The sequence below is a fragment of the Bubalus kerabau genome, chromosome 15 (genome assembly GCF_029407905.1).
Source record: "Bubalus kerabau isolate K-KA32 ecotype Philippines breed swamp buffalo chromosome 15, PCC_UOA_SB_1v2, whole genome shotgun sequence".
Lineage (NCBI taxonomy): Eukaryota > Metazoa > Chordata > Mammalia > Artiodactyla > Bovidae > Bubalus > Bubalus kerabau.
Window position 1 is genome coordinate 14,127,579 of NC_073638.1, and position 17,553 is coordinate 14,145,131.

The window sequence follows — 17,553 nt, forward strand, 5'->3', positions numbered from 1 at the left end:
CTGCCATCAGAAGCAAGCGCCCTACCAAGTGCTCGTTAAGGGTGGTTATTTAGCAAGGGCAGCCCTCCTGAATAACACGTTCACTTCAATCCTAATTCCATAGGTAATATAGATGCTGTATGTAGAAAAATTAGGAGACACAGACACGTGAGAAAGTGGGAGGGAAAAATCATCATCCTGCCAACCAGAAAGTACTTCAGAATCTTGAAGTGTTTCCTTCTAGACATTTTCACTTACTTTAAACAATTTTCTTTATCTCCTATTGGTTTGCATTACACTAGAGATGAAGTTCAGTGGTCCACAAGACAGACATGAAGTACAGAGGTCACCAAGACACCAAGCCTCCCTCTCTGGGGTTCATTATAACATGGGAGATGAACTTTAAAAATGGAACCAAATGAACACGAGTCTTCCAGAATTGCAATAAGCACTGTAGAGGGAACAATCAAGAGGTTGAGATGGAAGAGAACCCTGAGGGCGAATTTTAGGTCAATGGTCATGGAAAACCTCTGCTGGGGTCACACTGGAGGAAAAGAAGGAGCTAGCTATGGGAAGAATGGAAAGAGGTAGAGAGAATAGAGAGTTTCAGACCATTACAAATCCCTGAAGACCTGAAGCTGAAGTCACCTTTTATGTTTGGGGAAATCGTTAGAAAGCAATAAGGCTGGAGCGTAGGCGTGAGAGGGACATCCGTCTCGTCGCTGTGAGAGCACACTGGGATCGTGGCATTCGTGTGGGGGATAGAGGCAGTTATGTGGGGAGACGCAAAATGTGGGGTCAGATTCTCAGCATGTGGGTAACAAACACCTGGTACCTCCCTGTGCCTAAAGCAGAGGGGGGCCAGGGAAGGAGGAAGACTGCGGTCAAAGACAAGGAGACTGAGGGAATAGGGAAGCTTAGTAGCCACGAAAGTCAGACAAACCACTGAGGATGAGAGAGAAACACCGCCAGGAATTAGGAGTTGCTGAGGGTTTTATGATTATTATTATTTTACAAAAAGGGGGGAGCTTTCCAGTATCCAGGTTTAAACCCCCAAATAATGAACCAACCGACAGCTCCGGGATGGTATGAGGGCTCGCGCTCTGCCGCCTGGGGGTGTTCCTGACGTTCACACCAGCGAGCGCTCTGGAACGAGTCCAGTTGCCAGCAGCTTAAGGAAAGAAGAGCATGCTCTGAGAACACCCGTGCCTCTCCTCTCACTCCAGTACTTCTCGGCCCAGCGCCCGGCGGCCCCACCACTGGTCAGAGAGCCGCCAAGAATCAGTCCTATAGTTTATGAAGGGAGCGTGGCTCACAGCCAATGGCAGAGACTCATGGCCGTCCCGTAAACTGGCTCATCGAGTGTTCCCAGACCGCTGGCTGCCCAGAAAGTCAAATCATCCACCAGCGAGTTGGAGCTAGTGCTGGACTGAGCTCGTGTGAGCACATGAGATGGACAAACGCTCTCTCTTCCACAGACTTCTTGGAGTCACTAGGAAGTGGAAAGACAGGCAGACCTGAATCAGTGACCAAAGACAATATTAGACAGATCGTGCTAAAATCATTCAAGCAGGAAGAAAGAACATGAGGGAGACCAGAACAGGGGGCCTCACAGGGGAGATGCGCTGACCTTGATCTCAGCCCCTTAGAGTGAAAGCTTCCAGACTGGGCTTCCAGCTGAGGAGGAGAGTAGCCTCTTGATTGATGGTACTTAATACATTGTACATTCTGCTAAGGAGGACATTTAGAGATTTCCAGGGTACTGTCAACATTTTGATAAAACATTTGCTTTGGTTTTTGCTTCAATATATTTTGGGCAAAAAATGAGTCATGATTAAAGTGTTTCATGCACAAAGTGGTTGGGTTTTTCAGGCTTTTATAGACCCTTCTGTTCATTTTCTGTCAAACTCAGAGGGTCCATCTCTGAAAGGTGGCCCCGCAGGGCCCTGCTCTGTGGTAACTGTAGCAGCTAGTCAGGATGACCAAGGAGACAGTCACCAGTCGCACTGGCTACCGCTGAGTGGATCCGGAGTGACACTGCTTAAGCTAGTAGACAATACGGTAGAACTCATTGTTCAGTCGCTCAGTTGTGTCCGACTCTTTGCGACTCCATGGACTACAGCACGCCAAGCTTCCCTGTCCTTCACTGTCTCCTGGAACTTGCTCAACTCATGTCCATCGAGTCAGTGATACCATCCAACCATCTCATCCTCTGCTGTCCCCTTTTCCTCCCACCTTCAATCTTCCCCAGCATGAGGGTCTTTTCATCGAAGAAGATGAGTCGTTCTTCTCATCAGGTGGCCAAAGTATTGGAACTTCAGCTTAACTGTCCGTACTTCCAAAGAATATTCAGGGTTGATCTCCTTTAGGATGGACTGGTTTGATCTCCTTACTATCCAAGGGACTCTGAAGAGTCTTCTCCAATACCACAGTTCGAAAGTATCAATTCTTCAGCTCTCAGCTTTCTTTATGGCAGAATACTTCTACCTTGAACTTTCTAATTTCATTTCAACATTCCCCTCTTGCTAGACAACAAGTTTAGTTGACGCCGTCACTAACAGTATAGCCGAATGTCATCAAACAATTATTTGCATATCGGGAGGCATTTCCTTGGAAGGGAGAGGGACTCCTTCCTATCTTTCCAAGCAAAGGCCACTCCCCTCCACAGCTGTAATCCCATGCTCCCCTCTGCAGAGCAACCATCACATCGCACTGTTGCTTTCCATTTTATTTCCAGACAGACTAGTACCTTCCTTTTCATTTGTTTGTTTTATCGGCTCTCACATTTATTGAGCACTGTGTTCCAAGACCAATTTTGCAGGCTTTTTGTGCTCTAAACAACAACCCGAAGACACTTGTAGCCTCACAGAACATCTACTTGTAAATAGATGTGGAATGCTAAGTAAATATCTGTTGAATGGATGAGTAAACAAATGCTGTTTTACACATGAGGAAAAGATCTTGTTGCCTTCAGTTTGCCTTTATCTAGCATATGCCTGGCATGTAACAGTCAGGACAGCAGGAAGCATCTCCCAGGCTCAGACTCAAGTTCTGTCTTTTCTCCTGGAAAAGAGCCACGCGTGATGGAGTGCTGTCCTGAGCTGGGAGCACTGCTGGTGCTTTCTTACAAGGTCCCTGATCGTCCTAAACTCCCATCCTACAGTGAGGGAAGCGCCTGGTTCATGCTCAGTGAACAGGAGGGGAGCAGCCTTCATATCCCAGGCTCACTAGCAGCTGAATTCATCCTCTTTTGAGATCCCACAATCTCCTATTCACCTAGCTAAAACAGGATGTCTGACATATCATATATCACTTATATGTGGAATCTGAAAAAAATAATACAAATAAACTTATTTACAAAGCAGAAATAAACTCACAGACATAGAAAATAAATTCATGACTACCAAAAGGAAAGAGGAGAGGGATAAATTAGGAGTTTGGGATTAACATATACACAATACTGAATATAAAAGAGGTAAATAACAAAGATCTACTGTATAGCACAGGAAATGACATTCAGCATCTTGCAATAACCCATAATGGAAAAGGATCTGCAAAAGAATAGATACATATGTATGTATAATTGAATCACTTTGCTGTACACCTAAAACTAATACAGCATTGTAAATCAACTATATTTCAATTAAAAGGAAAAAAAAACACGAGACGTCTACATCTCTGAGTTGCCTCAGAGAACCTATTTCTCATCCCTCTTCCCTCTGTGAATGTTTTATGAATTGATGATAAACTTGGAACATTCTCCAAGGACAAGGGATAGAAGTGTGCAAACTGAAAAATGCCATAATGAAACACCTTTCCTCTGCCCTGTAATGAGAAGTGTGTTTCTGAGGAAATCTCCAGCTCTTCTGGTTACTCTTTTATAAGTAGCCATGACAATACAAAGGGAGGGAGACGCATTAAAGAAGTTTTGAATGTGGGACTCTTTGGCATTTACCATCTTTAGAAGCACACTGTGTTGACTTGTTTTCTCTACAAAGATCCTGAATTTGCACTTCTCTGGTATCTACAGAAAAGTTTATCTTTGGTTTCATTAAAAAGAAACAAAACTGTTTTATTGACTTAAGTAGTCACATTTCTCAGAGTCCAGACCTAAGGGAACAAAGTTACGGAATAACCTTTCCATAGAGATCTAACATGCCTTCTCTGACACCTTCCACCCCACCAAAAAAAAAAAAAAAGCTTTATTCTGAAGGAGTAAAGATGGAAATTCCTGAAAATCATATAGGAAGCGTGCCCAACTTCTTTGAGCAGCAGTGGTTTCATTCACATGGGGCAGGGAGTCAAGAAGGAGTCCAGAATTACATGCCAGCTTTGGCATCCACTCAGGAGGCTCAGCACCCCGTGGAATCCATCATGAAGCTTCACACACCCCTTCACATTTGGTTTATGTGGATGATAACACAGTTCCGGTTCTCAGGGCTTCTTATTCCTGGACTTCAGGGTTCAGAGGAAAGTGATTGCTAAAGCACAACTCTAGTGGAACCACTAAATTGCTTGTGAATTGGTTAATAAAATAATTACCACAGCCTTCTTACCATTGTTTTACTGCTCAGCAGTTAGAAGGGTCCAACTTCCCAAGTACTGAGATCATCCAACAAACTACTCTTTGAACACCTGTAATATTCCCAGCGCTGTGGTTAGGACTAAAAGGAACCAGTCAAATGTGCGCGAGTGCTAAGTCACTTCAGTCGTGTCCGACTCTTTGCCACCCTGTAGGGTCTGTGGGCTGACAGGCTCCTCTGTCCATGGGATTCTCCAGGCAGGAATACTGGGGGGGTTGATATGCCCTCCTCCAGGGGAATCTTCCCAACCCAGGGATAGAACCCGTGTCTCTTAGATCTCCTGCATAGGCAGCCAGGTTCTTTATCATGGGTGCCACCTGGGAAGCCATAAGACACCGTGTCTGCACTCAAAGAGCTTGAAATCTAGCTGGGCAAATCTAATTACTATATGGACATAAAACAATACCTCGCAATACAGGAAAGCACTAAAGGAGAAGCTCAAAGGTCTTCAACATCCAGATGAGAACTAGGAGCTTTTTGATGTCTTCAGCAGAAGGCTTTAAAACCCTATCTCATTTTTGTAGGGGCAGGAGAGCCAGGGAAGAACCAGTCTTACCTTCAAGTACTGGGATGAGCTGGAACTGACTGTTTCAGGATCTCAAACATTTTTGCTTCAAGAATCAAATCAAGAGTCATAAATTATTGGAGTGGAGGTGGGTCTCATGATGGTGGTGGTGGTTTAGTCGCTAAGTCTTGTCCAACTCTTGCGACCCCATGGACTGTAGCCCGCCAGGCTCCTCTGTCCATGGGGTTTTCCAGGCAAGAATACTGGAGTGGCTTGCCATTTCCTTCTCCAGGAGATCTTCCCAACCCAGGAATTGAACCCGGGTCTCCCGCATTGTGGGCAGATTCTTTACCAACTGATCTATGAGGGAAGCCCCCTTCTCATGTTATCTACCCTCAACCCTATCTCTCATCAGCCATGAGTAAAATGGCCTGAGCAAAGTTTACCGGTGATGGCACCAAGATACCCACTTAAGGACCTAGGCAGTGGTAAATTTAGTTCTCGCATTTATTTCTTGTTGAGAAAGACAGAAATCTACTTAAGGAAAAAAAAAATGTGACCTATGGACTGAATTGTTACCTTTGTGTAGCATATTCCCTGTTTCCAGGGCAGCACAGGAGACAAAGAATGCATTTATTTTGTGGAAAGGAATGGGGGCAGGGAAAGAAACAGAAACCCGAGGATTGTGCAATCATGGCATTCTTAAATCCCTCCAGGAAGTTTATGTTTCGAGTCCTTTGAAAGAGTAGAACACAGCTGTTCAAAAAGGCGAGTTTATCAGGGGCCTGCAGCCCCCATTCCACCTTTAGTTTTTTCTTGGCCATTCGCTTCTCGGCACCTCCATCCGAAGCCCTCAGGGCAGGCAGGCCACTGTGTCTCAGGCAGGCAGGCCCGGTAGAGACCGCAGGCCTCAAATAGCATCGAGGTGTTCAAGTAGAAGAGTCAGAACAAGGATGAGAGTGAAAGGGAACAGGCTACTGGATCTCAGCAAAGGGAAGTAGGGTGAGTTCTGCATGCAAACCAGACAAGACTTGCTGCGTTGAAATCCTTTCCAAAAGAAGTCCCTTCCTCGGATGGCTAGTGAAAGGGGGAGATTGTATGCATCATCTCACACATCAAACATAGTAATTTTGGGGTGCAGGTTTATTGTGCAAAACAAAAAAATGCCTCTCAGTCCACCTAGAAAAATATAAACGTTGGAATGTAGCATTCGCTCGATGCCTTTACATGCTGCCACAAGCTTCGTCATCTGAGTATTTTCTCTCTTGCCAGACATCACTGGATAGGGGATGGTTCAGAACCCTCTCTGCATGCTCAGTAAATCTTTCTGACTGACCGAGTGACCCTTTGTCTCCTCCCTTCCTTCTGTTGGAGCCTCGAGGGCGATGTTCTGAGCTTTCACTGTCAACCTCCAACCAGTGACGACACCGTTCTCCGTCACGTCCGTCCCTCTGAGCCCCAAATGCCCTTACCCGTGCCCTGTGCCTGCCATGCATCTCCGTTCTATCACCCCTTTGTCCTGGCTCTCTGCGTGCCCAGCGTTGAGAACAAGGTTGGCATGTGGCGAATAAAAGGCCGAAAGGAAAATTGAACAGTCTGGTTACTGATTAAGGAGGAGGAATTTGGAACCAGACCAGGTTGGCCACCCGCCTCCATATTATTCACTACATGATCTTAAAGTTAGGAGTGGCCGTTTCTTCACTTCTAAGACGAAGATCAGAACACATGTGCAGAAAGCTGGGAGACGATTACATGGGACTCTACACAACTCTTCTTTGGAGAGCATCTGCCTTGAAATAAGCATTCAGAATGCGGTAGTTCTCAGGGGAGCACCTCGGACAGTCTTGCTTTCGAAGGCCCTTCTTCCTTATAAAAATCTTAAAAATGGTATTTTATAACTGTGTTAACATTAAGATAAAGATATTACTAAGGCTTCCCAGGTGGTGCAGTGGTAAAGAACCCGCCTGCCAGTGAAGGAGATGCAAGAGACATGGGTTTGATCCCTGGGTCAGGAAGACCCCCTGGAGGAGGGCATTGCATCCTACTCTAGTATTCTTGCCTGGAGAATTCCAGAGGAGCCTGGCGGGTTGCAGTTCATGGGGTCTCAAAGAGTCGGACACGACTTAAGACAACACAATGTATTATGTATTAAAACATTTTCTCAACCTAAAAGTTCAATTTGTCTTCCATCTTAAATTATTTTCATGGGTCCCTAAGACTATTGTCGTCCCTTGGCCTTGGACCTACCCAGGGTTTAAGGGGTGCATCATCCTGACTGACAGATTTGTTTTGGAACTTCTTTCCTCTACCTTCTCAACACTGGCAACTGCTTTCTGAAAATTGTCTGGCCTCTCTGGCCTTCAGGATATACCCTGCCTCTACCTCCCCCCACGCCCATCTGCCCAGCCACCTGGAAGGTCTACACTGTTGGAGCTCCCAAGTTCCTTAGTCCAGCCACCATCTTTCTCAATGTAAACCCATGTCTTCACTCTTCTGATTGAGTCTCATTCCCTTAGGACCATTCCTGGCCTGATGAGGTGGCACTGAATTTTTCTAACAAACTATTTCTCACTGAGATATTCATGATATGACTCTCTGTGATCCTTCTCTACTCCTTCTAGAATATTTACATTTTGTCACAAAACTTTTTGAGACTCTATGTCATCATTCCAAGCCAGATATCTGATAGAGGCATTTTAGTCCAGCAAAGAAAATATTTCAGACCAAAGATTGAACTTTGAAAATCCCTGAGATTGTATTGTACCGCCACCTCTATGCAGTCATTGGGCCTTGATGACATAACTGTGATGAGAAGCTTCTACAAGGCAGGACATAGACTATCTCCCAGTTCTCTTGGTTAAGGATCATGCCTGATGAAGTCCTAGTGGAATCTCTTTATCCATGGAAATGTCTTCTACATGTCACTGGGGAGGACTTCTATTCCCCAACTTAAGTCATCCATCCAGCTATGCTTGGTGGAGACCTTACACCATGTTACTGCTACTGCTAAGTCACTTCAGTTGTGTCTGACTCTGTGTGACCCCACAGACGGCAGCCCACCAGGCTCCCCCGTCCCTGGGATTCTCCAGGCAAGAACACTGGAGTGGGTTGCCATTTCCTTCTCCAATGCAGGAAAGTGAAAAGTGAAAGGGAAGTCGCTCAGTCGTGTCTGACCCTCAGCGACCCCATGGACTGCAGCCTTCCAGGCTCCTCCATCCATGGGATTTTCCAGGCAAGAGTACTGGAGTGGGGTGCCATTGCCTTCTCCTTACACCATGTTACATGTGCCTAAAAACACAATTCTGTGTTCAGTTGGGAAAGCATTCTCAGAGATAACCTTATTTATAAAGGAGGGAACTATGGTCCATAGAAGAGAAAATTTGTTACCTAAAATAGCAAAACAAATTAATGCCACAATCAGGACTAGACCCTGGGCCAGTGTCCTCAATACCTGTGTGTGGGCACCACTTCCCTCTTCAAGGCCTGGGTGCCATTTACTACCCGGCACAGGCTTTATGATGGGAATGCTTGGTTTGATTCTAGGCTTTATTGCTTAGTATTTGTGTGTGACCCTAACAAAGGTCCATCTAGTCAAGGCTATGGTTTTTCCAGTAGTCATGTATGGATGTGAGAGTTGGACTGTGAAGAAAGCTGAGTGCCAAAGAATTGATGCTTTTGAACTGTGGTGTTGGAGAAGACTCTTGAGAGTCCCTTGGACTGCAAGAAGATCCAACCAGTCCATTCTGAAGGAGATCAGTCCTGGGTGTTCTTTGGAAGGAATGATGCTAAAGCTGAAACTCCAGTACTTTGGCCACCTCATGCGGAGAGTTGACTCATTGGAAAAGACTCTGATGCTGGGAGGGATTGGGGGCAGGAGGAGAAGGGGACAACAGAGGATGAGATGGCTGGATGGCATCACTGACTTGATGGATGTGAGTTTGAGTGAACTCTAGGAGCTGATGATGGACAGGGAGGCCTGGCGTGCTGCAATTCATGGGGTCGCAAAAAGTTGGACACGACTGAGCAACTGAACTGAACTGAATTGAAGAGTTATTCAGTTTCCCAGCCTCAACTGGGTCACCAGTAAAAGGGAGGGGAGAGGGCAGAAACAGTATCAACCTTATAGAGTTGTTGTTGCAAGGATTCTTAGAGTTGTTTGTGATAATTAAATGAGATTTAATTTAGCATAATTAATATGCTAAGCCCATGCACACCAGCCCTCAATAAATGACTTTGTTGTTGTTATTATTACTTCTACTGCTACTACCACCGCTAATTCTATCACTGCCTCTCCAATCCTGGTAACTTAGAGAAAGTGCTGGAGCTGCTTCCCAGGGTATGTACTGAGCTGCCCAGGGAGTGGCCTGAGCAGTAGGAGAATCTGGACGAACAGGTTTTTTCAAAGCAGTGGAAAATAAATCAAAGGCAATAACCCAAACCTGGAAAAAGAATGTTTTCCTTTGTTTGTTCTTTACTCAACGTGAAAAAAAAAAAAACCCTTCAAAATGTGACTTATGCTGAAATAAATCAGCATGGCCACTTTTGAGGCAGTGTGGCTGACTCTGCGGTGTGTGCTCCTTCTGACCCCCTGGGGACAGTGACCACTTTCAGTGGGCGCCGTATGTTCTGATGACTGACAGTGTTCTGTGGTAATGTTGGCCTCGATCGGGGAGAGATGACCTGGGAGTCAGGGAAACATGGAGAGACAGCAAAGATGTCTCTTATAAAATGAGAGCTCCACGCAGGGACAAAGAGCACCCTACCCTTTGTTGCAAACTGCTCATCACCAAATGTGAGATCTCATGGGACTTAGTAGTTTGGGCTCTTGGCTGAAAGTAACAGAAGCCCGACTCATGTTAGCTTAAGGAAAAAGGAGACTTTATTATAAAGATTCCACAGTGTATCAAGGAAAACAAGGAGAGTGGTAGAGGTGGCCTTGAAATCAGGCCCTCAGATGCTCTCAAAATTTGTGTCCTTTCTCTCTACATCATTCTCTTTCTACAGACTTTCTTCCTCTGTGGCTCTGTTGGTTTAATGATACAACACTTCACACAGTTTTATAAATGACTGTGTGTTAAGAGTGTTAGTTGCTCAACCATGTTCAACTCTTTGTGACCCCATGAACTGTAGCCTGCCAGGCTCCTCTGTCCATGGAATTCTCCAGACAAGAATACCGGAGTGGTTTACCATTTCCTCCTCCGGGGGATCTCCCCAACCCAGGGATCTAACCTGGCTCTCCCACATTGCAGGCAGTTTCTTTACCATTTGAGCCATCAGGGAAGCCCATAAATGACCATGCAGCCACCCAAAAAGAGCCTAGTTTCACTTTCTCCAATTTCAAAATCTTCCTGGAAGGAATGATTAGCCCAGCTTGGGTCAGGTTCCTTTTCTTGATTACTCATTAGCAATGGTAAAAAATAAACACTGGTTATACCAACATGGTACATCCACCGTAATTATATGCACTTATGAGGGGGCAAAACCACAGGTAATGGGTTAATGAAACAGGTGTTGTTGAACTACATGATAAGAAACATATTGTTCACATTCAGTCCTAGACCGTATCCCCGCCGTTCTCTGGTTCCTCATCATGTGATCAGAAATTCAGGATGTCTATGTACTCATTGCCCCCTCCCTCTTACACAAGGCAAATCCTACCCCTAAACAAGCTGACTCGAGCATCAAATAGTGGAAATGACACAAGCTTTTGAAATACCCAGTTCAGTTCAGTCACTCAGTCATGTCCAACTCCGCGACCACATGGACTGCAGCACGCCAGGCCTCCCGGTCCATCACCAACTCCTGGAGTTTACTCAGATTCATGTCCGTCCAGTAAGTGATGCCATCCAACCATCTCATCTTCTGTCATCCCCTTCTCCCCCCCCACCCCTTCAATCTTTCCCAGCATCGGGGTCTTTTCAAATGAGTCAGCTCTTCACATCAGGTGGCCAAAGGAATAGGTGCTCAGCTATATTAATTTCACTTTCTAATTAAGTTACCTGGAAATCTTCAGGAGAGTGGGGGAGTGATGGTAAGAGAAAAGGGAGGACGGGAGAAGTGACAGAATTTTGTATCTGGGAAATGTCCTTCTGCCTCAGGTAATTTCCGGTTATCCTGAGCAAATATGAATAATTGAAATGGTTCAACTGCACTGGGAAAGCCACATTTTCCTACATATAGCCTCCCACTTTAGAGGCAAAGCAACAAGCATCTCAAGATCAACGGTGTATATTTTATGTTTCTTATTAATTTACTGGTGTGACAGTATGGTTCTTAAATCTCTCTATATAATCTCTGAAGTTAATGGAATACAGTCTAATCACTGAATGAGTAACTGAAGTCCTTTAATATTTTGTTGCTGTTTAGAGAGATGCTCCTCTTTGAGAATATAATAAGCCATATTTTTTATAAAATATACTTACTCTATTGAGTTCTTATTTTGGTAAGCCCTGTGCTAAATGTTTGCATGTCTCATGTCTTTCTTTTTTTGTAATTGTTTTGGCTTTTTGTTTAAATTTATTTATTTTAAATTGGAGGATAATTGCTTTGCACTATTCTGTTGGTTTCTGCCGTAAACCATTTTGAATCAGCCATAGGTATCTGTATGTCCCCTCCCTTGTAAACCTCCCTCCCACCTCCCACCCCATCCCACCCCTCTGGGTTGTCACAGAGCACTGGATTTGAGTTCCCTGTACAAGCTTGTGGACACAGAGTGGGGAGGAGAGGAGAGGACAAATGGAGAGAGTAGCATTGAAACATATACAATACCATATGTAAAATTAGATAGCCAGTGTCTCATGACTTTCTATGAGTTAAGTGCTATTGTGCCCATTTTCCAGGTAAGGAAATTGAGGCTTGGAGAAGTCAAGAGCTCAGTGACAGATTGGAATCTGAGCTCACCTTAACCAGTTCCAGAGCCTGAGTACTTAACCATCATGTAGTACTGCCTCTCTACACCTTGGTTTTGGCTAAAAGTCTTAGAGACAGGCCACATGAAAAATGAATCCCCAGGAAAATCTGTGCTTAGAGGGTCTCAGATGATAAGTGATAATACCGTAGATTCCATGCACCCACACAGTGTTGCTACAGGGGTTTGAATGCAAAGCCACAGAATTATAGGAAGAAAAATAATTAAACAACAGAGGGAATGTCTCCTTAGACAAGGCAAACATTCTACCTACTCACTTAGAGGGTAAGAGTGGTAAAGGGATTGAATCTGTGCAAAAGAAACTGGAAATTGGGTCTTAGCTTTAGACTCTGTGCTGTTTCCCATCTTGGTCAAAATTATGCTCAGTCCAGTGGCCTGCGTCTGTGTGGGTTGTGTGTGCATGCATTGGAATAGTATGGCCTGTTGCAAAAAACAGCACCACTCTGGTAATTAACCATAGGTATTATCAATAACTCCCGATGACATGTGATGGATTCTTCATCCACTGACCAGGGTACCAACCATGGAAACCTCTGTGACCTCCCACCTTTCATTGACCTACTCCTCCAGAAACATTTTGTTCTGTCTGTGCTACTGTTAAGTTTCCTTATCTTCCAGACTGGGCTGCATTTGTGCTTTTCTTTTTTGAATTCATCCTGCACACGTGTAAATGAAAGAACATTCAAATATTCTGTCTCTTTTGACTACACGCATATCGGGATTAATATCTCATGCTCTGTTTTTTTTCTATTCCCCATCTGTCTTTCAGCTCCAGGGTTCCTTGAAAAGAAAACAGATCGTTAACCTGTCTCCTGCCAACAGCAAGAGGCCCAATGGCTTCGTCGACAACTCATTCCTTGATATCAAAAGAATCCGTGTCGGCGAAAATCTCGCTGCAGGACCAGGGGGCCTCCCAGTAAATAATGGACAAAGTCAGATGATGTCGGGGACCTTGCCCATGAGCCAAGCACCCCTGAGAAAGACTGCTGCGCTGCCGCCCCCTCCTACACACTCTCCTGGAAATGGTCTGTTCAACATGGGCTTAAAGGAAGTGAAGAAGGAACCTGGAGAGACGCTCTCTTGCAGCAAGCACGTGGATGGCCAAGTGACCCAGGAGAATATTTTCTCTAACAGGTACGGAGATGATCCCGGGGAGCAGCTGATGGATCCCGAGCTACAGGAGCTGTTTAACGAACTGACCAACATATCTGTGCCTCCCATGAGTGACCTTGAGCTGGAGAACATGATCAATGCCACCATAAAGCAGGATGACCCGTTTAACATCGACCTGGGTCAGCAGAGCCAGAGGAGCACTCCCCGGCCATCCTTGCCCCTAGAGAAGACAGTGATCAAAAGCGAATACTCCCCTGGCCTGACCCAGGGCCCTTCGGGCTCCCCGCAGTTGAGGCCCTCATCCGCGGGACCCGCGTTCTCCATGGCCAGTTCAGGCCTCTCTGCTTCATCCCCGATCCCTTCAGTCCCCCAGAGCCAGGCGCAGCCCCCGCCAGCCACCGGAGCAGCCAGGGCCCTGCCCAGCTGGCAGGAAGTATCCCACGCCCAGCAGCTCAAACAGATTGCTGCCAACCGGCAGCAGCATGTCCGGATGCACCAGCAACAGCAGCAGCACCAGCCCACTAGCTGGCCAGCCTTGCCTTCCTCGGCAGGACCCTCCCCAGGCCCCTTCGGGCAGGAGAAAATCCCTAGCCCCTCTTTCGGCCAGCAGCCGTTCAGCCCCCAGAGCACCCCCATGCCGGGGGTCACGGGCGGCGGCAACCAGTCAAAGGTCATGGCGAACTACCTGTTCAAGGCCAGCCCCTCGGCCCAGGGAGGGCCGCTGGACGTGCTCCTGCAGCCCAAGCCACAGGACCTCAGCCGGAGCTTTCTGAACAACCCGCACCCGGCCATGGAGCCCCGGCATGGCAGCACCAAGCCTTTGTTCCATTTTAACTCGGATCAAGCCAACCCGCAGATGCCTTCCGTGTTGCCTTCCCAGAGCAAGCCTTCACTCTTGCATTACACGCAGCAGCAGCCGCAGCAGAGCTCCATCACGGTTCAACCACAACAGCAGCCGCAGCAGCCGCAACAACAGCAGCAACCACAACAGCAGCCGCAGCCGCAGCTGCAGCCGCAGCCGCAGCAGCCACAAGCGCAGCAGCCAGCGGCCCAACCCGCCCAGCCTCTCTCGAACCAGCCCCTGCTGAGGGCCCCGTTACCACTGCAGCAAAAGATCCTCCTGCAGAAGATGCAGAATCAGCCTATCACGGGACTGGGGTACCAAGTCTCCCAGCAGCACAGACAGGTAAGGGCCACGCTCCTCCCCACCCAGAGTCCCCAGACACCACGGAGCTCAGTCACCATGCTCTGGTTACCGTTGTGCTTGTGTCAGGACAGAATCAAGACCCCAAAGACAGCAGTGGTCCTGACAGATGCCTCTGAAGACCTCCTGAGGGTTCCCTTGAGGCGTCCGGTGGCAAGAGCATCTTCCTTGTAGAGTGGCACTGTCTCTGGGGTCTGCTCTTGCTTGTTAAGAATGTTGCCTGAGGATTGGTGCCTTTAGTGGCATGTCCGGTTGTCAGTAATCTTCTGATAATGCCCATGCCTGGTGCCTATTCGTTCAGTCAATAAATAAGTCACTAAGTCGACATGCATGTTCCGAGTACCTGCCATGTGCATGATTTTGCGATTATGCTGAGTACTGAAATAAGGCCAGACGTGATATTAAGAGTGTTGAATGGCGAATATCCACCCACACCAACCCACTGAAGTGTCTAAATGTCCAGCCCATCATAGTAGATCCGGCTGTGACTCCACACTCGTGCATAAGGCTTGAGTACCCACCTCAAGTAAGACGTGTTCTCTGTCTGCAAGTTCAGTCTGGAGAGGGCGACAGGCTTTAAAAACAATCATTTTAATACTGAGTGGAAAGGATAATGATATGGAGCACGAAGGCTGGGTATTTACCGAGCAGGGGGACATCAGGGAAGATTGCTGGAGAAAGTCATGTGTAAGTGTTAAAGGGTGAAATTGTCATGACTACAAACAGAAAAAAAAAAATCTGTGGTTACCTTATATCCTGCAGTTAACATAAAGCGGAGGTCTTATTCTGCCCCAAACAGGAATCGTAATCGTATGAGGAGATAGCTCTGTCTCCAGAGCACACACTGGTGAATCAGAGCTGCTCCCCAGGGAATTTGAAAGGAAAAAAATCCTTCCTGGAATAAGTGAAGGGAGGAAGGAAGGCAGGAAGGGAGACTGAATGTTGCTTTGTGCATGTAATTTGACAGGTCTCTGTTAGTGTCCAAGCACAAAGACAGCATGTGACATGTCAAAACAATATGTCAGGACAGTGTGACGGCACAGAGCCTAATTCCAATCATATTCCTCGAGTAGTTTGTGTGGCTGCTGCCCAGGAAAGAATGCCACCAGCAGCACAGACCGTGGCCAAGCTAACCTTAGCCCTAGATATATGCCAGGAGAAAACCAGACCCAACCAGGATTCAAGAGCTGTGTCCCAAGTAAAGCTCTCAGTTAACCGCCTACAAAGTGTGTTTTTCTATCATAGATTGTGAAGAATGGACTTGGAGTAGAGTGCTGTGTATATTTTACAAAGTTCCATTTTTAACATGGGTAATTTGGGGATCATTTGAAAACAAACTTGTGGAATTACTTTCTAATATTATGTGTAGCCATTTTGCTGTGACTGAATCTGGGTTTAAATTCTTACTCGGATATTCTAGCTGTATGAACCTCAAGCAAACTAGAGAACCTCTGTAAGCCTTAGTTTTCTCACCTGTAAATGAGGGTGATAATGTATATCCTAGGATTTGGGGAGAATAAGTGATATCTTTCTCAGGCCAGCATCTAGAATAAAGTTGGCTATTACTGTGCTTATCATGGAAAAGGCCTTATATGATATAAAAATATTTTTAGCAAGCACTACTTTTATGCAGGAGATCCCTTGGAGTCAGTCTCAGATTTTAACATAAGCAGTACTAGGGGAATAAAAGAGAACTAACCTTAGTTCTGTCTAGCACTATGGTGAGTGGGTAGTGATTTACGTTTCCTGGGCCTGAACTTCTGACTGTAAAAGTGGAAATAATAAATAATGAGATATTACTGAGTCATGATTTATTGACTACTTATAACCAACATGACTTCTGTCTCCCTTACTGGTATCTCATTTTACTCATATAAAGTAATTACCATTATTCTCATGTTACAAATGAGGCAGTTGAAGCTCAGAGAAGTTAAGTAAGTTTTCCAAAGTTACACAGATAACAAGTAGCAGAGGCATGATTCTAATGGTTTGCTTTGAAGGCTGTACTTTCGGCCATGAGGCTGTACCACTCACAAGTAGGATTTGCTTGGAAATGAGTTTGTACATCATTGTGAAATTCTCCAAAGACATATTTCTTATAATACTGAGCCATATTTACATAATCTACATAGCAAATTAAGTTTAGGGGGTAATAAAGTCTCATCTTGAATTACCTTCAGAGTTGTTAAAGAAAAAAATCAAACAATATCTGTGTGACCTTTGACCTTTCTGAGAATGAGCATTACGAAGCTTAACCAAAATAAACAATGTGCAACAGGAAATATAGCTCTTTGGTGCCCCATCAGCCCTTCTTTTGGAGCCTTCCTGCCACCTCCAGCATCCTCTGTCCTGTTTCCGCCTCCATTGCTCATGTCAACAACTGTCCACCACATTTCTGACCGCTTGGCTGCCACCCTGGCTCCCCAGGGCCCAAGCAGCCCAATGGGTGCTAATGGACAAACTGGCAAGCATCTTCCAGTGTGTTAGATAATTTTTTAATTTTCCTGGTGCATGCAACACTTATGATGCCAAGATAATTTTCATCTTCAAGAAGGACCTCAGGTGGCAGAAATGGTGGTGACATTGGCTGGCAGGCAATGGCTCTCCATTCAAAGCCTAATCTCAGCCGTATCAGTTGAACCGTATTGTCCCTTCCGACTCAATGAAGGATGACTTCGATGAAGTATGACTCAAGTGTCCTGTGTCTGAGTTGTGAGCAAGTGTATCACAGCTCTGTAGTCAAATAAATGTCACCCTCTTGAAAGCATTCACTTTTAGAGGGGTTGGGTCCATTCTAATCATGGTGCTGTTGTTCGATACAGTTGCAGAGTTTTTTCCCAGGGATTGTCTTCAGAGCTTTTAGCATATCAAGGAGATTATTATTACTATAGTAATATTCATCTTGTCAGGGTTATTTTTGAAAACAGTCAAACTGAGTATTGCTGCTTTGGGTCAAAAAAACAAAGAATAACTACAGTATGATGGAATTGCATTTCAAATTTTCTTTGTCAACTTTCTCTGAAGATAAAGAAAGTAAATGAGTTGCTTACCAAGATGATCATTTTGAGAAGTGATTCTCGCTTGGATGTACATATTTCTAGGTTTTTCCATTTTTATTGTCTCATCCAGTATGTTGCTAAGTATTCTCAGCTCAAAGAGGGTAGTTTTAACTCTGCCATTCATAGTAGAGAGTAGAGATCTGTGTTCTCATTTCAGATTAGCCAAATCTCTGATACTCCTG

The 17,553-nt window shown here is 45.6% G+C and overlaps 1 protein-coding gene across 1 annotated transcript in view; it reads left to right on the plus strand.

Moving 5' to 3' along the window:
- Window positions 1-17,553, plus strand: part of MAML2 (mastermind like transcriptional coactivator 2) — a 404,965-nt gene that overhangs the window by 259,333 nt on the left and 128,079 nt on the right. Inside the window, exon 2 of the mRNA XM_055547720.1 lies at window positions 12,765-14,294. Coding sequence (XP_055403695.1) covers window positions 12,765-14,294 — 1,530 coding nt within the window. The remainder of the gene's footprint in view (window positions 1-12,764; window positions 14,295-17,553) is intronic.